This window comes from Prionailurus viverrinus, chromosome D1, assembly GCF_022837055.1.
Source record: "Prionailurus viverrinus isolate Anna chromosome D1, UM_Priviv_1.0, whole genome shotgun sequence".
Lineage (NCBI taxonomy): Eukaryota > Metazoa > Chordata > Mammalia > Carnivora > Felidae > Prionailurus > Prionailurus viverrinus.
The window spans coordinates 46,595,334-46,615,871 of record NC_062570.1 but is presented as its reverse complement, the minus strand read 5'-3'; the positions used below and the strand labels follow the sequence as shown (position 1 = coordinate 46,615,871).

General features: G+C 35.0%; 1 protein-coding gene across 3 annotated transcripts in view; it reads left to right on the top strand.

Moving 5' to 3' along the window:
* The window catches only part of EED (embryonic ectoderm development), a 30,542-nt gene extending 12,903 nt beyond the window's left edge, over nucleotides 1-17,639 (top strand). For 2 of the 3 annotated variants that reach the window (XM_047879040.1, XM_047879038.1), the window contains 8 exons: nucleotides 145-226; nucleotides 2,403-2,494; nucleotides 5,135-5,268; nucleotides 7,285-7,390; nucleotides 8,519-8,593; nucleotides 15,717-15,875; nucleotides 16,866-16,939; nucleotides 17,305-17,639. In XM_047879040.1, coding sequence (XP_047734996.1) covers nucleotides 145-226; nucleotides 2,403-2,494; nucleotides 5,135-5,268; nucleotides 7,285-7,390; nucleotides 8,519-8,593; nucleotides 15,717-15,875; nucleotides 16,866-16,939; nucleotides 17,305-17,431 — 849 coding nt within the window. In that variant the 3' untranslated portion in view covers nucleotides 17,432-17,639. The remainder of the gene's footprint in view (nucleotides 1-144; nucleotides 227-2,402; nucleotides 2,495-5,134; nucleotides 5,269-7,284; nucleotides 7,391-8,518; nucleotides 8,594-15,716; nucleotides 15,876-16,865; nucleotides 16,940-17,304) is intronic. The other variant, XM_047879039.1, reaches the window with a different exon arrangement.
* Nucleotides 17,640-20,538: the final 2,899 nt, after the last annotated feature.

The following is a 20,538-nucleotide window of genomic DNA, read 5'->3' as shown; positions in this document are numbered from 1 at the left end:
TAACCTTACTTTGTTGGGTGATTTTAATGTGCAGCCAGGGTTGAGAACCAGTACTTTAAGTGAAACTATTTTTCCATTCTCTTAAGATTAACGAGAGAATTTATTGATTTAATATGAAAGTTGAATGTTATAAATTTATTGTAGCATTATGTTGGCCATGGAAATGCTATCAATGAGCTGAAATTCCACCCAAGAGATCCAAATCTTCTCCTGTCAGTAAGTAAAGGTAAGAGAAGCAAATGTTTCTTTAGTCCTATTTATTTGGAAATGATTTTTTTTTTTTTAAGGGACAGAGAGTTCTTAGGTTAAAAAAAAAAAAGCCAAACTTAAAAAGAATTTATAAAGTATGTTTTACTAGAAAAATCTTAGACCTTATTAGCATTCCCAGACCAAGAATTAGTTGAAAGACCATGAAAAATACACTGTTAACATCAGATATAAATAAGATAATAGGTACTGAAGATTAAGTATGTGTTACCCTTCTTATGTGCAGTAGTGTGTTATCATTCATACTCATTTGAATTATTTTATTAAACTTTATTAATTTTAGTGGCAGAACACTAAAGTTAGGACATTTTTAAGAATTTTCAAAAGTTTTGCAAATCATCTTATGACTAACCAGTCATGTAGTAAGAAATAATGCATCTGAAAATTGTTTTTCTCTATGTATTATAAAGTTTTTGTTTTGTAAAGGATCCCCTAATAGACTTCCTTAAAATGCTAAGTTCTGTAGTATAAGCTCTTTGAAATGTTTCCCATACTTAGAAAGCCTTCCATATGCCTATATTGGCATTATAAGTTTATTCAGGGCTCATTCAGGCCTCTTAATCATTTCTGAGCTCTCTGAAATGAGCTGGCTTGTTCTTATTTCTACATTCTGTTCTTGATTGCCTTTTTCCCTTTTACTTCTACATTATTCTAGTCAAGTTTATTCTTTTTAAAGGCTTGTCAAAAAATAAAGGCTTATCAAACCTATAATCGCCCCTTCAATCCGTTTATATTAAAAGATGTCCTCAAGTCAAAATTCTTACATGAAAATACTTCAGTGTGATTTTTCTTTAACTATAAAGGCTTAAGTATAGAAATTGACACCTAGGAAGAGCTGACAACTTTCCTCTGATAATAGTAGCTGGACCCAGGTATTTCTTTACAGGTGATCTGGGTCATAATGCTGCACTTGTTCTAACACAACTTTTTAACTCAGCTCTTCCCCCATTGTGCAAAATAATCTACAGAATATGATAAAATATTTTCCAAGTTGTATATCTAATAAGGGATTTGTATAAAGAGCTCTTACAACTCAACAATAAAGACAACCCTTTAAAAAAAGCGTCAAAGGTTTTGAATAGACCTCCTCTAAAGAATACACACAGTTGTCCAGTGAGCACATGAAAAGGTGCTCAGCATCATTTATCATTAGGGAAATAGAAATCAAAACCACAATGAGACCATTTCATACCTAGTAGGATGACTATAATCATACAGACAATAACCTGTTAACTAGAATGTAGAGAAGTTTGAACCCCCTATACATTGCTGGTGGGAATGTAAAATGTACCCACCTTAGAAAAAGTCTAGAATTCCCTCAAAAAGTTAAACATAGAAATACCACCTCCGTGTGTGTGTATATGTAGTCAAGAGAAATGAAAGTAAATGTCCACACAAAAACTTGTACACAATTGGAATCAAGAAATAATTTTTTTTAAGAAATAATTTTTATAGCAATGTTAATTTCCACTACTAAACATAATTTGTTACTGTCTTAGTGTTCCCTATGGAATAGATTAATAGTCATGTACAGTTTGGGCATTGCCAGATATCAAGCTGTACATTCATTTTTATATTAATGCTGTATATTTTGTTGCTAATGTTTAGTGGATGAGATTGCTCAAATTACAGTTAATATTTCTAAGAGGTCTTTAATACTATAAAAGTATGTTGTGATATGTATAGTTTTTAATCCTATTTTGGGTTTACTGTAAAGATCTCGTAAATCTGTTCAGTCCCCTTCAACTACTAAATGTGGATTCTATGGAGGGAAAAACTGTAGTATCTTGTTCTATGACATAACAAACTTTATGTCAAATCCCTAAGTGTTATGTCATGAGCATGACTCCATTAAATCAGATGTTATTTAAAAGAAATTCCTTGAGGTAAATAAGCTAAACATATTTTAAGACCACATAAATACTTCTTTTTGATCTTGAAAGTTTGAGCTCATACTTAAGTCTACATGTTGATGTAAATATTTTAAATTGCTATATAATTGGATTCTGCTTAGTCCCCACTGTGCATAACTTAATTCCAAACTTCAGTAGTTTTTACTTCTTTAAAGAGGTTTTGCAAGTCCAGAGTAAATGAATGACTAAAGTTCATTTTAATTTTTTTTATGTCTATACTAGATCATGCTTTACGATTATGGAATATCCAAACAGACACTCTGGTGGCAATATTTGGAGGCGTAGAAGGGCACAGAGATGAAGTTCTAAGTGCTGTAAGTTGAAAGCTGCAGGGCGGTGATCTTCAGGTGTACAGAGCTACAGAGCTCTGAACGATCCCCATGGAACTCTTACAAGAAAGCATGTGGTTTGTTTCATATAGCCTGTCAGGCACTCATTTCGTTTACTTGTGATATAACAAGGTTATTAGCTTACAGATGAAGGAATAAAGCGAGTAAGGCTCTGTGTTTTATCTGTACTCTTGCACTTTATACCAGCACCTGGATTCTCATGAAAGAATACCTTGAACTTGTTCAATCAAAAATCACCAAGCTAACTTTTGTTTTGCTGTTTCTCAGTCATTAAAGAAAAAGGTTAAGCCAGTTAGCAGTTGATCAACTTTCATTTTTCAATTTTTTTTTTTTTTTTTACATTTATTTTTGAGAGACAGAGCACAAGTGGGAGAAGGGTGGAGAGGAGACACAGAATCTGAAGCAGTCTCCAGTCTCTGAGCTGTCAGCATAGAGCCAGACGCGGGGCTCGAACTCACAAAATGTGAGATCATGACCTGAGCTGAAGTCGGACACTTAACCAACTGAGCCAGCCAGGCACCCCAACTCTCATCTTTCAAATAAAAGATGAACTTCAAATAAAGCTGAAATATACAATCCATTTTTTGGAAATGTTTCATTATGTTTATACTGAGTTTTAGATAAGTTTTTGATGTCATGTTAACTTTATGTATTATAATCTATTGAACCATTTTAATGATATGATGCTAGTATTTTTAGCTAGTATTTTCACATTTTTACATTAAAAAAAATTTTTTTTAATGTTTATTTATTTTTGAGACAGAGAGCATGAATGGGGGAGGGTCAGAGAGAGAGGGAGACACAGAATCTGAAGCAGGCTCCAGGCTCTGAGCTGTCAGCACAGAGCCCCACGCGGGGCTTGAACTCACAGATCAGGAGATGATGACCTGAGCCAGAGTCGAAGCTCAACTGACTGAGCCACCCAGGCGCCCCTTAACATTTTTACATTATTTTAGCTTTACTTATGTTCCATTTATAACTTACTTAGTGGTTTTGCAACTCTCCAGTATTTTCTTAAACTATGTAAAGGGGCACCATGTTTTGAAGCAGGTAGCATTTTAATTGGAAGTACTAAATAATTGGAAGTTGGAGTTTGTATGCTTTTGTGAGAATCATACCTAATTTCACCTACTTTGTCACCTTGGATTTTCTAAAAGTTGCAGCAGCACTCTCCCATCTTCTGTGTCTTAAGAGCCATGACTACCATCCTTTTTTTAAGAATTACAAATTAGAGCTACTGGCTCTAAGGGTGTCATGTTACTGTTGACATTGAGGTAATTAGAAGTAGCAGCAACCAGACTTCTGAATTCAGTAAACACAAATCTAAAGCCCTTAGGCTCTTGGAAAACAGTGTTAGTGATCAGTTTGAAGGTTGGTTTAACACAAATACCTAGATTAATAAGGAAGATACTCTCCTCCATAGATAGAACTCTTTACTGTTCTTTCTTTCTTTCTTTCTTTCTTTCTTTTTCTTTTCTTTCTTTCTTTTTCTTTTTATTTAAGATTTTATTTTTAGGTAATCTCTGCACCGAGTGTATGGCTCAAGTTCATAACCCCAAGATCAAGAGTTGCATGCTCTACTGACTGAGCCAGCCAGGTGCCCTTCTGTTGTTATTTCTTTCTTTCTTTGTTTTTTTAAAATTTTTTTAACTTTTATTTATTTTTGAGAGATAGAGGCAGAGCATGAATGAGGGAGGAGCAGAGAGAGAGGGAGACACAGAATCCAAGGCAGGCTCTAGGCTCTGAACTGTCAGCACAGAGCCCAACCCAGGGCTCAAACACACAAACTGTGAGATTGTGACCTGAGCCGAAGTCAGACGCTTAACCGACTGAGCCACCCAGGTGCCCCTATTGTTATTTCTTAAAATGAGAGCAGTACACAGTCTATTTCCTCTTCTCTATAATACAGGAGGAGTTCCACTAGAAGGACTGATGTGTGAGATTTTCATTAACACATGAATCACATGCTAAGTTAAAGAGCATCTCTGTGCCTCATTGCTTTATGAAGTAGGTACATTAAGGTTATTACAACGGATGATCTGTTGGCAGTCTTAACAATTGGTATATAGCAAATGAAAAAGTTAAAATACATTATTTCCTTTTTTTAGACCTTTTTTCTTTTTAAAAGTGAACTTACCTAATGTAACTGAAGTATTTTGACTTAAATATACACATAAAGCAAAATTTCAGTTGTTTAAAGACTCATTGTATATTTTCACATACAGCTGTCAATTTCATTGTTTAATAGACAAAGAAAACAAACTTAACTCAGGTCTTTGCATCATAGAATAATTACTTCAGCATTCTATTTACCTTTAAAATCAAGCAAAGGTAATATTTAAAAATAATTGAATAGATAAAACTAAATTCAAACAATTTACTTTCTTGACTTATATATTATATAAGCTCATATATGCTATGGTGACAAATCAGATAAAATTAAATCTTGAAATCAGTAACAGCTCTGATTTATGGGCTACATAGATGAAACTCAAAGTGTTTGTGACTTAAAATACAATTTTCACTACACTGTACCTCAGATGAAAATTGGATAGTCTAATTTGGGCAATTTTGTATGTCTAAGCTTTTTTGTTTTACGTACAGGATTATGATCTTTTGGGTGAAAAAATAATGTCCTGTGGTATGGATCACTCTCTTAAACTTTGGAGGATCAATTCAAAGAGAATGATGAATGCAATTAAAGAATCTTATGATTATAACCCAAATAAAACTAACAGGTAAAAATTGTGCTATTTAAAACAGTTATTTCTTGCTGTTGGATTGATGATGTGTTTTACTTTATCCAAAATTTTTACATAATCCCTTACAATTTACATACCATAAAATTTACTGATTTTAAATATAGCCCTTTGCTTTTAGTCTAATGTTTGTGGCTCATTTTTCAAAATCCCCTTTAAATTGCGTTTTCATCTTAATTTAGTAGCATGTTTTACTTATTTAGGTATGTATATGCTTGGCTTTTTACATTATAACAATGTTAAGCTGCTTAAAATTGCTGTGGGATAGAGTAAAGGGTCCTTCTGAATAATGTTGCTAGCATTATTTGTCAGCACTCTTAATTTTTAGTCACGTCAGTAAATCCTGATTTTTTAACCATTTAAAAACCATTTCTTGGCTTTTTAACCATTTTAACCATTTCTTGGCTTTGATTCATGATAATGTAATTCTTTCCTTTAAATGATGATCCCTTTTTTAGATGGAGAAAATTCAAAAGCTGGAACCTCCTTCAAGAGATTTTGAGTGGGAAGTTTTCTTAATATATATAAAGATTTTCATTTTTTAAGTAGTCTTTCCACCCAATGTGGGGCTCGAACCTACAACCCCAAGATCTAGAGACACACACTCCACCCTTTGAGCCAGCCAGGCAATCTTCTTTTTTTTTTTTTTTTATTTTTGAAAAGTTCCAATTGAAATCTGTTTTTGAAATGCTTATATTTTTTTTATTGTTTACTTATTTTTGAGAGAGAGACAGAGTGCCGAGTAGGGGAGGGGCAGGGAGAGAGGGAGACACAGAATCCAGAGCAGACTCCAGGCTCTGAGCTGTCAGCCCACAGCCCAATGTAGGGCTCAAACCCATGAATCACTGAAGTCAGACACAACAGACTTGAGCCACCCAGGCACCCCTGAAATGTTTCGATTCTTTAATTCAGTAACTGTCTTTTCAGTATCTGATCAGGCTGTTAGCACTTTCACTGTAACTGTCATAAATCTCCATTTATTAACTTTGTTTACAATTCTTTTTTAACAAAGAGCTAGCATTTATTTTCTCTTTATCAAACCAGATTATTAATAGATTATCAGTTAAATTTATAACCCATCAACAAATATTTCAAAGCATTAACATTTATGAGACCTCAGTGGCCTCTGAGAATTAGTACAACTTCCAGATTTCTCTTTTAGAACCCAAGGGGTTAGTATAATATTTGTTTTCATATTTTCTAGAGCTTTGGAATAAATAGAATTATATTTTACAGTTTACAGAAAGTAACATTGAGTTATGCTGGTCTTGAGAGGTTTAACCATAGATTATAATATTTATTTGGCTAAAAAGCAGTTAACATAATTACAGCAGAATTGAGAATTTATAACAGATCATGAATAACATTTTAATGTTTTAATAAAGAAAAGCTCCTAGATTTGGAATTGGGAGGAATGTATGAGAGGATTCAACCCAGCACCCTTTTTACATATGAAGGAGAAGTAAAAAGGATGTGTTGAATTGCCCAAGAGACACAACTAATTCATGGCATATCATTCTTTTATAATTAATTTCAGTTTAAAACTGAATCACTAGATTAGAAATGGTAGGTATACTTTTAATTATCTGTAGAACGGGAAGAACTGGTAGTTGGTGGTCTTCTCACAGACATGTTTAAGCAAAATATATGTATATATATGTATGTATGTATGTATAGCAGTATGTTTTACTTAACCCAAATACAGGAAAAGTCTTATTAAATGCCAGATTCTTGTCAGATACCATTTCCAGAGATTGTTGCTCAAGGCAGGACTCTCACCTAGCTTTCTCTTTAGCAGTCTTTGGAATGATATGTCATTGTTTTAGAAAGATGACGATCTTTTGAAATAATCTAGATATATTGACTTTCATAGACTGTTAATGCTTAACTTTAGATAGCTTATTGTATTTATTAAAGTTTTATAAATCTTTTAAGTGAAAATTAGTGTGATTCTACTATCCTTTTTTCTTTTAACTTTTGACATTTCCATTTCAGGCCATTTATTTCTCAGAAAATTCACTTTCCTGACTTTTCCACCAGAGACATACATAGGAATTATGTCGATTGTGTGCGATGGTTAGGTGATTTGATACTTTCCAAGGTATGCTAACTGTTGTTAAGCTGTACTTCTGTTATTTGTGTTTGTGTGAGTTGGAACTTTTCAGGGAGCACAGTTTTTTTATATAGTTTGGTAAATTGGATGGCAGATGGCAGAAATTCCTTTTTTTTTCTTCCTTGAAGTCTCATAGATTTGGAAATTTGTTTTAGGCATAAAACATCCTGATGAATTGTTATAACTTGTGCTGTAATAATAGGAAAAATGTTAACTTGTGAGATGATATTCTTCTCTGATATCTGATGCTATAAAATAACCCAATTTCTAAAGCCAGTGGTGGGTTTTTTGGTATGTTTGTGTCCATTTTGGTAAATTTGTATTTACAAAAACAGCTGGGGTTGGCTATGGGCTGTAGTTTGCCAACCCCTGATCTCTAAAGTGTTGATGTATATTTACATATTTTTTGCTGATAATTTAGAGTAGTTGTTGGTGATGTTATCTGAACATTTAGGATTGTCATATTTGGAAAAATTGCTGTCCAGTCTCCTTTCTTGATGTGGATTTCAGGGCATTGCATATTTTCTTGGGCAGAGCCTAACTTTTTTCTTGGCCTTCCAGGTATAGTTTTTCCTTTTTTTAAAGTTTTGACCTTGAAGTAATTAGATTGACAGTAAGTTTCAAAGCAGAGAAGTCCCATATTGCCCTTCACCCGATTTCTCTCACATACATCTCACATAACTATAATACAATATCAAATTTAGGAAATTGACATTGTACAATGTGTGCGTATAGTTCTATGTCATCATTTTATCACATGTGAATTTTGTCAGTTCAGGAATGTTAACAGTATGGGACCTTTTAAGATTGGTTTTTTTCACTCAGTATAATGCCATCCAAGTTGTTGTGTGTATCAATAGTTTCCCCTTTTTATTGCTGAGTAGTATTCCATGGTATGGCTGTACCACAGTTTATTTAACTATTCATCTATTGTAGGACATTTTGGTCCTTTGCAGTTTGGGGCTATTACAAATAAAGCTTCTAATGAACAATCGTGTTCAGGTTTTTGTGTGGACTTAAGTTTTCATTTCTCTGGGATAAATGCCTAGAATGGCAATTGCTGGGTCATGGTTAAGTTTGTTTAGTTTTTTAAGAAACTGCCAAACTATTTTCCAGAGTGGCCGTGCCATTTTACATTCCCACCAGCAATGTATGAAAGATCCAGTGTCTCCGAATCTTCGCCGGCATTTGGTACTGTCACTATTTTTTATTTTAGCTGTTCTGATAGGTGTGTAGTGATACCTCATCGTGGTCTTAATTTGCATTTCCCTGATGGCTAGTGATGTTGAACATCTTTTTCATGTGCTTATTTACCATCCATATATCCTTTTCGATGATGTCTCTTCATATCTTTTGCTCATTTTCTAATTGGATTGGTTTTGTGTGTTTTTTTTTTTTTTATTGTTGAGTCTTGAGAGTTCTGAATATATTCTGAATATGAATCCTGTGTCAGATATGTAGTTTGCAAAAATTTCTTCCAATCTGTAGCTTGTCTTTTCATCCTCTTAACAGGGTCTTTTGTAGAGCAAATGGTTTTAATTTTGATGAATTTCAATCTATTGAATTTTGTTTGAAGAAAATTATTTTATGGATTGTGCTTTTGATGTTACATTTAAAAGCTCTTCACACTCTGGATCCTAAGGAATTTTTCCTGCATTTTGTCGTGTTACATTTTATATTAACGTATGATCTATTTTGAGTCAATTTTTGTATGAGGTTTAGGTAGTAGTTCATTTTTTTGCCTGTGGATAGCCAATTATTCAGCACCATTTGTTGAAAAACTATTCTTTCTCCTTTGAACTGCTTTTGCATTTTGGTCCAAGTTGTTTGGCCTACTTGTATGAGGCCTTTTCTGGTTTTTCTGTTCTATTTCCCTCTACCACTGCTATATGCAGTCTTGGTTACTGTGGCTCTATAGTAAGTCTTGGAATTGGTTAAGTGATTTCTTCCATTTTATTCTTTTTCAAAATTGTTTTAGTTATTTTGATTCCTTTGACTTCCCGTTTAAATTTTAGAATAATCTTGTCTACGTTTTATAAAAAATCTTGCCAGGAGTTTTATGGGCAAGGGAGATTTTGATTGCTATTATGTTAAACCTATATATCAGTTTGGTGGGGGACTAATATCTTTGCTCTGCTCTCCAGTTCATGAACATAGCATGTCTGTCCATTTATTTAGATCTTTGATTTTTATTATCAGCATTATGTAGCTTTTAGCGTAGAAGTCGTGTACATACTTTGTTAGATTTATACTTAAGTACTTCTCTTTTTTGTGGTTACAAATTATATTCCTTATTTCTATGTGTTTATTGCTAGTATATAGGAATGCAGTTGATTTTTACATATTGACCTTTAATCCTGTGACCTAATTCTAGGAGGGTTTTTTTTCGAGGACTTGGGATTTTTTTACATAGACTATCATGTCATCTGCAAATAGGGGCAGTTGTATAGTTTCCTTTCTCATCTTGCCTTATTGCACTGGTAGACTTACAGTTCTATGTTGAATAGTGATGTTAAGATCAGACGTTCTTGACTTGTTTCTGATGTTAAAGGGGAAAGAATTCAGTGTTTGACAATTAGCTGTTTTTTGTAGATGTTCTCTATCAAGTTGAGAACTGTCTCCCTTACTAGTTTTTTGAGAGTTTTATCATGAAATCCTTATTGAATTTTGTTAAATGCTTTTTCTCTATCAGTTGGTATGGTCATGTGGTTTTTCTTCCTTAGCCTGTTAATGCAGTGTATTTCTTTTTTTTAAGTTTATTTACTTTGAGAAAGAGAAAGTGTGTGTGATTGGGGGAAGGGACAGAGACTGGAGGACAGAGAATCCCAAGCACGCTCTGCTCTGAGCCACCCAGGCACCCTGTCATTGTTTTTTTTAATATTGATTCCAGTCCCTGGAATAAGTTTATTTGGTCATAGTGTATAATTTTTATATATGTTGCTAATAGTTGGTATTTTGTTAAATATTTCTGTATTTGTGTTGATGAGACTGATATTAGTCTGAAGTTTTTTGTAATATCTTTGTCTGGTTTTCCTATTGATAATACTGGCTTTATAAAATGAATTGGGAAGTTTTCCCTCCTATTTTCTGGAATTGATAGAATTGGTGTTTATAGAATTGATGTTAATTCTTCATAAATGGTTGTTAGAATTCTCCAGTTAAATCATCTGGGCCTAGAAATTTTTGAGGGAGAGTTTTAAGGATAACAGATTCAGTTTCCCTGATAGTTAAAAGAACTGACTGTTGAAATTAACTATTTTATATTGTGTGAGTTGTGGTAATTTGTGCTGTTTGAAGAATTGGTCCATTGTATTTAAAGTAAAAATTGTGTGTAGAGTTGTTTGTAGTATTCTTACTGCCCTTTTGATAACTGCAAGGTCTCTACTGATGGCCCTGTTTCATTCCTGAAATTGGTAATTTATTGTCTTCTTTTTTTGTCAGTCTTGGTTAAGGACTCATCAATTTTTTATCTCTTCTTTTATTTCCCATGGATGTATTTTGCTCTTTTGCCAATTTCTTAAGGTGTGGGCGCTTAGATTATTAAAAAAAATTTTTGGGGGGTGCCTGGGTGGCTCAGTCAGGTAAGTGCCGACTTCGGCTCAGGTCATCATCTCGCGGTCCCTGAGTTTGAGCCCCTCATCAGGCTCTGTGCTGATAACTCAGAGCCTGGAGCCTGCTTCTGTTTCTGTCTCCCTCTCTCTCTACCCCTCCCCCATTCGCACTGTCTCTCTCTGCCTTTCAAAATTGAATAAATGTTAAAAAAATTTTTTTAATGCTTATTTATTTTTGAGAGAGAGAGAGGGAGACACAGAATCCAAAGCAGGCTCCAGGCTCTGAGCTGTCAGCACAGAGCCTGATGTGGGGCTTGAACCTGTGAACGGTGAGATTGTGACTGGGGTTGAAGTCAGGACGCTTAACTGACTGAGCCACCCAGGTGCTCCAAGAGAGCTTAGATTATTGAGTTGAGACTTTTCTAAAGTAAGTATTAGATGCTGTAAATTTTCCTGTCAGCACTGCTTTAGCTGCATTTCACTAATTTTGATACGAAGTGTGTTGTTTAGTTTCTAGGTGCTGGAGATTTTCTTGTATCTCTCTCTTATTGATTTCAGTTTGATTCCATTGTGGTCACAGCATACTCTTGATGATCTTGGCTCTTTTAAACTTTTTGAGATTTATTGTATGACCCTATCTGAGGTATATGTTCCATAGGAGCTTGAAATGGATGTGCAGTTCTGTTTGCGTGTAAGTACTGTAAATGTGAGTTAGCTGCTCTTGTTGATGGCGTGGTTGAATTCCGTATCTGCACTGCCTTTTCTGTCTACTTATTTTATCAACTAGTGAGAGATGGGGAAGTTTCCAGCTGTAATTGTGGATTTTTCCCCTGCTGCTTTCAGTTTTATGATGTTTAGCTGCTCTGTGGGTTGCTTGTTAATGCTATGTCTTAATGACTGGATCCTTTAATTTTTTTTTTTTCTTGTTTTCTTTTATCTGGGCTTTTCCCTTAATTTCATATAGGTTATATGAACATCTTTTTTTTTTTTTTTTTTTTTTTTTAGTAGGCTCAACACCTAATGTGGGGCTTGAACTCACAATTCCTAAATCAAGAGTCACATGTTCTACTAACTAAACCAGCCAGGCACCCCTATGCGAACATTTTTTAGAATTCCATTTTGATTTATGTATTGTATGTTGAATACATTTCTTTATGTAGCTTTTTTGGTGTTTCCTCTAGCAGTTACATTATATATACATATTACCTATTTTTTTGCCATATCTTATATATATTATGTATTTTTGTTATGCTATCTATAAGAAAGTTCACTAGGTATAAAATATGTATAGATTAAAAGTAAAAAATTATCTAAAAATATACTACCATGCAAACATAAGTATAAATATATATTTATATAACTTGTCTACTGTGTATCAACATTTTACCACTTCATACGAAGTATAGAAATCTTATTTCCTCTATATTATTACTTTGTCCTCCATTTATAGTATAATTGTCTTAAATATTCCCTTTATACTTGAGAACATCAAAAAGTATTACCATTTTTGCTTCAACCATCAAACATAAAAACTCCAGAGGGAAAGGAGGGTATTGTATTTGCTCATTTTGCTTTTTCCATTTTTCTTCCGTCCTGATGTTCCAAGATTCCTTATATTATTTCCTTTATGTTTATAAAGGTGCCTGTAATCATTCCTTTAGGGCAGGTCTGCCAGTGACAAATTCTCCATTTTTCTTCATTTGAGAATGGCCTCATTTTTCCTTTTTCCTGAAAGGTACATTCGCTCTTTATAGGATTTTTCTGTTGACAATTCTTTTCTTTAAACATTTGAAAAATGTTGTACTCCTTCCTTCCAGGGTCTGTGGTTTCTGATGAGATACCTGACATCATTGGAATTGTTTTTTTCCTAAACATAAGTGTTCTGTCATAACTGCTTTCATGATTTTTTTCTTATGTGTTTTTAGTTTTCAGAAGTTTGAATGTGATGTGCCTTGATACAGATTTCTTTGAATTTATCTTTTGGGGTTTATTCGCCTTGAATTTGTAGTAGATTTATGTCTTTTGGGGACATAGTTTGTCCCAGATTTGGAAACTTTTCAGCCATTATTCAAATTCTTTTTTAGGCCTGCTGTCTTCTGCCCTTCTTTTGGAACTCTAATGATATGAATGTTACATCTTTTATTTGGACCCCTGGGCCTTTGTTGTGTACATTTGTTTTCTTTTGTTTAGATTGGATAGTTTCTGTTCTAACTTTAAATTTATTGACTCTATTCATCTCCTGTTGAACCTTTCCATTGATTTTCTTATTTTGGTTATAGTAATTTTTTGGTTCTAAAATTTCCATTTGATTGTTTTTATTTTTTTTTTTTGGCTGAGACTTTTAATTGTTTTAAGTGTGTTTGTAATTGCTCATTGAAGCATTTTTATGGTGGCTAAATCCATGTTAGGTAGTTCCAACATCTATGTCATCTCAATGTTGGCATTTATTGTCTTTTGGCATTAAAATTGAGAATTTTAAGATTCTTGGTATGACAAGTGAATTTTTTATTGAGATCTGGATATTTTGAGTATTATACAAGACTCTGGGTCTTATTTTATTTAAATCTTTTGCAGCAGGCTTCCTCTGATAAATTTTCAGCTGGGGAAAGGGAGCGCTACTTCATGATTGGCAGGTGGTGGGGCAAGTCAGATGATAGTGTCTTATTACTGTTTCCCAAGTGGTCTCCACTGACCCTGGGGGTTGTGGCTGGTGGTAAACATGCTAACTTTCTGCTGGGCCGCCTCTGATACCACCCCAGCTGGAAAGGAGAAGAGTTACCTCATTATGATGAGGGATAGGGTGAGTTGAGGATGCACTTGAGGTGCATAGTTAACCACCTGAGAAGTGCTCCCCGCTGGGCCTTGGCTGGTTCACATGAGGGTGGGCCCACAGTTTTTTTTTGTTTTTTGTTTTTTTTGTTTTTTTCCTGTGGTGTTTGGCTAGAGTAGAGTGTTTGAAAATGTTCTCTCTTGCTATGTTGCTATCTTCCTGGTTCTTTGGCCAGAGAGAACAGGCTTTTGTTGGGATTTTTTTGGCCTTTACCTGTTAGTATGGGGGAGTTGCTGCCTTCTCTAGTATCCAGTCTGTAAATGAGGCAAAAGAAAACCAAGGAACTCCATGTGCTTCACATCCCAAGGTTCCTAACCAGACTGCCTTCTCTGTACCTTTCAGAGTCTTATGTTTGCTTTATATTTGATATTTAGTCTTTCAAGCTACAATGAGGATAATAGGAGAAAGTATATCTACTCCATCATTTTGGAAGTAAAAGTAAAAAGCCATCAGCTCTAAAATTTCTTTTCTTAGAACTTAATCAGATGATAGGAAAGAATTTCTGCATTTTAGGTTTCAGGAAGCTGACCTGAATGAACTATATTGGTGGTCTCAAATCTATTTCTGCATCAGAATCACTGGGAGAACATTGTAAAAATAGATTCCTAGGCCTCACTCCTGGAGATTCTAAATCTGGCACAAGGACCTGGGAATTTTAGTTTTAAAAAGCTTTCTAGATGATTTTTAAGTGTAGTCATCTGTTAGGCTTGTCAAATTCTTTTTAGCTCCTTAAGTTTTAGTTCTCCATGAGGGCACTTTACTAATTAAGGGTCCTTTACCAGTGCAGTGAATGACAAGCACTTGAAGAGCTGTGTTACAATTCTTCTGTTTTGGCCTTCACTTGTAGAGGTTCTCATTCAGTAAGGTTGGGACCAAGATGAGTCTTTTGAGATAAGTAGACAGGCTTTCAGTCCAATCGTGCACTTAGTTAAGAGTTATCAGAGTAGGTAATGTCCAAGGTACTTTACAGTAAAGAATTTGTGTATCATATATATAGCCCTGTGATTTCAAAAAGGCAGAGAGGAAGAAAAAAAAGGGGTATTGTTTCCTCCCTAATCTTCCTGTGCCTCTGCTGTTAAACTATTTTATAGGTCAGTGAACCTGACAGAGCTGCCGTATGTGACTGTGTAGGCTGTGTCCTGTAAAACTCCAGGAGGCACTCTACCTACACAAGAATTTCTCAGTCAAGGTTCTGTTGAGACATTGGGCTAGATAATTTTTTTTTTATGGGAGAGGCCGTCCTGTACATTGTACGATGTTCAGCAACATCTCTGGCCTCTACCTACTAAAGGCCAGGGACATTGCCAAAGGTCCCTTAATTGGCACACCACTGACCTATAATGTGAATAGTGCCCACTGTGTTGTAATTTTTCTTCCATAGTATTCTTTACTACTTGGTGCTTAACGTAGATGTGTGCAAAGAAAGATATGATGTTACAGGATAGAGAAGGTGTAACTTAGTCTATTTCCGTCCTATCCTCATATCAATGTCTTGATGTTAAACCACGCGTTTAATTGCCTTCTATTATAATCTTATCTCTAAGCAGGGGACACATTGAAAAGCCATCTATTTGTATACAGTTTATATAATTTTACCTTTGCTATAAAACACTCAAGTCTCTGGATGCCAGAGTATCTACAGCTGAATTTGGTTTGGAAGAGAAATTGTGACTTCAAAATGAATATTCCAGATAATATAATGCTTTTGGGTATTGTTAAATTCTGTTGATAATATAACTTCTTGTCGTCAAGTGTGGGCATTGACTCCAAATATAAATAAATGTATATCACTGTATTTAGTAGATGGATAACCAGGTTTTAAGACTGTCAATTCTAAAAAGATAATAGAGAGAAAAAAGGCTTTTTAAACAAAAGTTAAATTCAGTTCTTTACATAACATATCTTTTTTTTTTCTCATTTTTCTCTTTCAAAGTCTTGTGAAAATGCCATTGTGTGCTGGAAACCTGGCAAAATGGAAGATGATATAGACAAAATTAAACCCAGTGAGTCTAATGTGACTATTCTCGGGCGATTCGATTACAGCCAGTGTGACATTTGGTACATGAGGTTTTCTATGGATTTCTGGCAAAAGGTAGCAACATATTTTTACATTTTCAAATTATTTGACTTAGACCATTATAATTTCACTTTTCTTTTGTGCATCCATGTTCGGTTCCCTCTAAGAATCTCTACCTCAGTATTTTATATTGATTACTTTGGCTTTTGGTGTTATTTATTCTACCTTTGTGGCTCTGCACACCATCTGCAGTGCTTATTATAAATGCAGTTGCAGGTGTCAATCATGGCAGTGAGGTATTTACTTTCTGTAACATGTTACTAAGATTTAATGTTTTGGTGATTAGAGTTAACCTTTGTAAGTAGATTTTTGGTAGAAAAACCTAAAGAAAAATAAACATGGGGCAAAGTACTAGTTATCTAAAAGTTTTTTTTTGTTTGTTTTTTTTTTTTTGGTGTGTGCATTTATTTATTTTTGAGAGAGAGAGAGAGAGAGAGAGCGAGCACAAGTAGGGGAGGGGCAGAGAGAGGGGGAGACAGAACCTGAAGCAGGCTCCAGGCTCCAAATTGTCAGCACAGAGCCTGACATGGGGCTCGAACCCACGAATGGTGAGATCATGACCTGAGCTGAAGTCAGACGCTTAACTGACTGAGCCACCCCGGCGCCCCATAGTTATCTAAAATTTTAAGGAGATTGGTGTTAGGATTTTGTAGTAACAAATTACTTGGGTATTTACTTCTGTAAGAAAGCTTTGGAGGAGCTGTCTGTAGTTTTTGCTACAGTTCTTTAAGGCAGAATAAAGAGTACATGCTAACAATGTAACTTGTAAAAGTTCTTCATAAATTTGCAGAATGCCTTCTGATTTACTCAAAGTACTTCTGTGAGGTATTGGTTGCTCTTATCCCCATTTACAAATCCGAAATTTAAGATGGCAAAGAAATAATTATAAGCATGGCCATAAGCTGGAGCTGAGGTTTTTCTGGAATATGAGTATGTCTTAGGAATGCTTGAATACTTTATAGCCTATTTTAATAATTGGATATTTAAAAAAATGTGTTTATACAGATGCTTGCATTGGGCAATCAGGTTGGCAAACTTTATGTTTGGGATTTAGAAGTAGAAGATCCTCATAAAGCCAAGTAAGTATTCACAAATTTTGTTGATAATTACTGCCTTTTTCTTAAATGTTATGTCAGTATAGAGGAAGTAATTGATACTTAAGGTACCATCCTCAAATCATTTTTAATATTTAAATGGCTCAGTTATTTTAAAGCATTTATCTTTTATCATAGTGACTGGTTATAAGTATCCTGGTGAGAAGTTACTTTTTTAATTTAAAATGTACCCAAATTTTATGAAAATTGAGGTTGAGCTCTTAGTGATGTTTTCAATGCGTTCTATAGGACTTGGAACATCTATTTGTTTTCTAATTTACTGGCTTAAGTTAGATACTGACAACATATTCTGTGAATCGCATTTAACCTGTTGTCTTGTTTTCCCCTAGATGTACAACACTGACTCATCATAAATGTGGTGCTGCTATTCGACAAACCAGTTTTAGCAGGGATAGCAGTATTCTTATAGCTGTTTGTGATGATGCCAGTATTTGGCGCTGGGACCGACTTCGATAAAATACTTTTTCCTAATCAAAATTAGAGCGTGTTTTCTGTGTATAATAGATTAATGTATCTTGCTAGTAAGGGCACATAGAGCATTTAGAGTTGTCTTTCAGCATTCAATCAGGCTGAGCTGAATGTAGTGATGTTTACATTGTTTACATTCTTTGTACTGTCTCCTGCTCAGACTCTACTGCTTTTAATAAAAATTTATTTTTGTAAAGCTGTGTGTTAGTTTATTTTCATTGTGATAAAGAGAAATGTTGAAAGTAATAAAAGTATGCCCTTTTTTGTAGTGATCATTTTTGTAGTTCTTTTACCTGAAGAAAGCTATTATAGGGGCACCTGGGTGGCTCAGTTGGTTAAGCGTCCAACTTCGGCTCAGGTCATGATCTCACAGTTTGTGAGTTCGAGCCCCGTGTCGGGCTCTGTGCTGACAGCTCAGAGCCTGGAGCCTGCTTCAGATTCTCTGTCTCCCTCTCTCTCTGCCCCTCCCCACTCATGCTCTGTCTCTCTGTCTTAAAAATAAATAAAACATTAAAAAATTAAAACAAAAAAAAAGAAAGCTATATAATGTAGTGATTAAGTGTAAGTTCTAGAACTAAACTGAATTTTAAGTTTTGACTGTGCAACTATAAGCTGGGCTAAGTAACTTAACATCTACCTCAGTTTCCTCTTGTGTGAAACAGGGATAAGATACTCATAGAGTTATTAAGGATCAAATGATTAGACACATGGGAAGCAGCCAGAATAGTACTTGATGTACATTAAACCCTAAATTACATTATTTTTACTGGAAATCGTATTTCCTATGTCTTCGTATTTCTTCTGTAATAATATCATAGTGATTAAATTTAAAATTTAGAGTTGGCACATATGATTTAATTAAGCTATCTGCACTATTAAAAAATATACTGCTGTTTGGTTTGCAGCTAGACCATAAGTAATCTGAGTGGATATTTTGCCATTAGAGCAAGTGAGAAGAGGACATAGAAGTTTGAATGCAGGGGGTTGAAAAATGAAAGAAATGGAGCATGTACAGTGTTACTATCTGCTTTTCTAGAAAGGTATTGCTTAAGAGAAATAGATTGAGGGAATCAGACTTGAGAGTAGTTGATTGTTTTGTTCCAAACATAAGGTGCTTTGTATACACTTATGAACAAGAAGAAATAACAAGAATGAGAAAATCCCCCAGTTAGGACCAACATGACATGTGGAGGAATTAACCTGAAGCAGAGGGAATGAAGAAAACCTGAGTAATCATAAGGTAGGAAGTAAAATGAGGGGACCCAGCATAAAATACCAAACTGAATTTTGTCAAATTTTGAGATGATGAGCCTTGTTTTTTTATAAAAACCCTGCATCTCCACGAATATACCTGTATTTAATACCTTTTTGGATGTGCTCATTGCTTCTGTTTTGTTTTGTTTTTTTTTTCTATTGCTATCAACAGCATTTTGCCTAATAGCTCAGTACACAATTATTTCCATGCTCATCTGTCAGAATTAATGAAAGGGTATTTCTATTAATGTAACAAATTAACTTGCTCCAACTATATATGTTGGTACCCATTTCACTTTTGTTATTAGTTCCTATGTGTATCTCTATGGATCAGCAGTTGGTAAACTTTTTTGTAAACAGCTAGGGAGTAAATTTTTTAGGCTTTGTGGCCCATACAGTCTCTGTCACATTCACTCAACTCTGCTGCTATAGTGTGAAAGCAACTATACACAATCTGTAGACAAATGGGCCTGGCTGTGTTCCAATGGTAGGCCATATTCAGTTCCCAGACCTATAGTTTGCCTGCCCTTGCTGTGGATACTGTTAAAACTAAATCTTGAGGCTCCTGAGATTGCTGAAAATTTAGGTCAGATGGCTCGCAAAGATCACCAAATAGGCAATGAAACAAGTGCTATGAGTGATAATTGGAACAGTAACCTGTAACCTAGACCACTAAAGACTTTAGATAACTGGAATCAGAAAATGTAAAAGCCACATTTAAAATTGCATCTCTTTCCGTGTACTTGACCCTTGACTTGCTTTCTTACTCAACATTTCAATGATCTAGCATACAACGTAACTTACTTGGGTTACATTTCTCCTCCCACTGGGATGTAGGCTTTATGAATGAGGGTAGATTTGTTTTATTTTGCTGGTACAATCCCAGCACATAGAACAGTGCCTTGCACAAAGGTGCTCAATAAATATTTGTGGAAAAGAATGAAAAGATGCAAACACAAAAATGAGCAAGCAGTAAAAGACTGCCAAGACTGACCATGAAAAAGTATTTTCATTTCTACCATAATACCCAAGAGTGTCATGTGGACAGGGAGAGAGATGGTGGTTCTGGCATTTCCAGAATGTCTCCCATTTCTGTTGCAATCCTAGCCACCCACTAATGTGCCAGTCTGCTTCAGTTGCCACCAAGCCAGAACTTTGCCCCAAACTAGTATGTCCTGAGAAAAATCCCCCCTAATTGATTTCAAGCTGGATGAGGGACTGATACCATATCCCTATTGTAGTCTTCTGTGGTGAGGCAAGGAGCTCACCAGGACAGCAGATTCTTTCAAGCCTCTCTGTACCACAATGTGAAGGCCTTGTGTAGTTTTGTTTCCTGAATAATGGGAACCAGGAATTGGCATCCATTTGGGTCTACCCAGAGCCTGATGCTTGATCTAAATTCTTTTCCAGTTATTCGCTGAGTATTCATTCTAGTGCTGTAATGAGCCACAAATTTCTTCATGTAACTTCACATCATGGAACCTATTTTCTTTCTGGATTACAAAATGCATTTTGGACGGCGAGGACACTTGAAAGTGCACACTTAGCTCACCTGGATCTCTAGCTGAAAAGTGGGGAATAAGTTCTGTTCAGATGTGTTAACATGGAGGTATTAAGCACTGTAACATTGTCCATTTAGGCCAAGATCATGTTCATTGCCTCCAAAGGAGCCAAGTCATGATACTTTCCAGAGTGGGCAAAACAATTTTTGTGTATGGATTTCAGAAAGAAGTCTCCTGGACTCTTGTGCTTCAGTGGACCCCACAGCATTTTGGGAAAGAAATGTGGAATAATTCTCTTTACGTGGGTAATACAGAATAATTCCAGAGAAACAGGACACT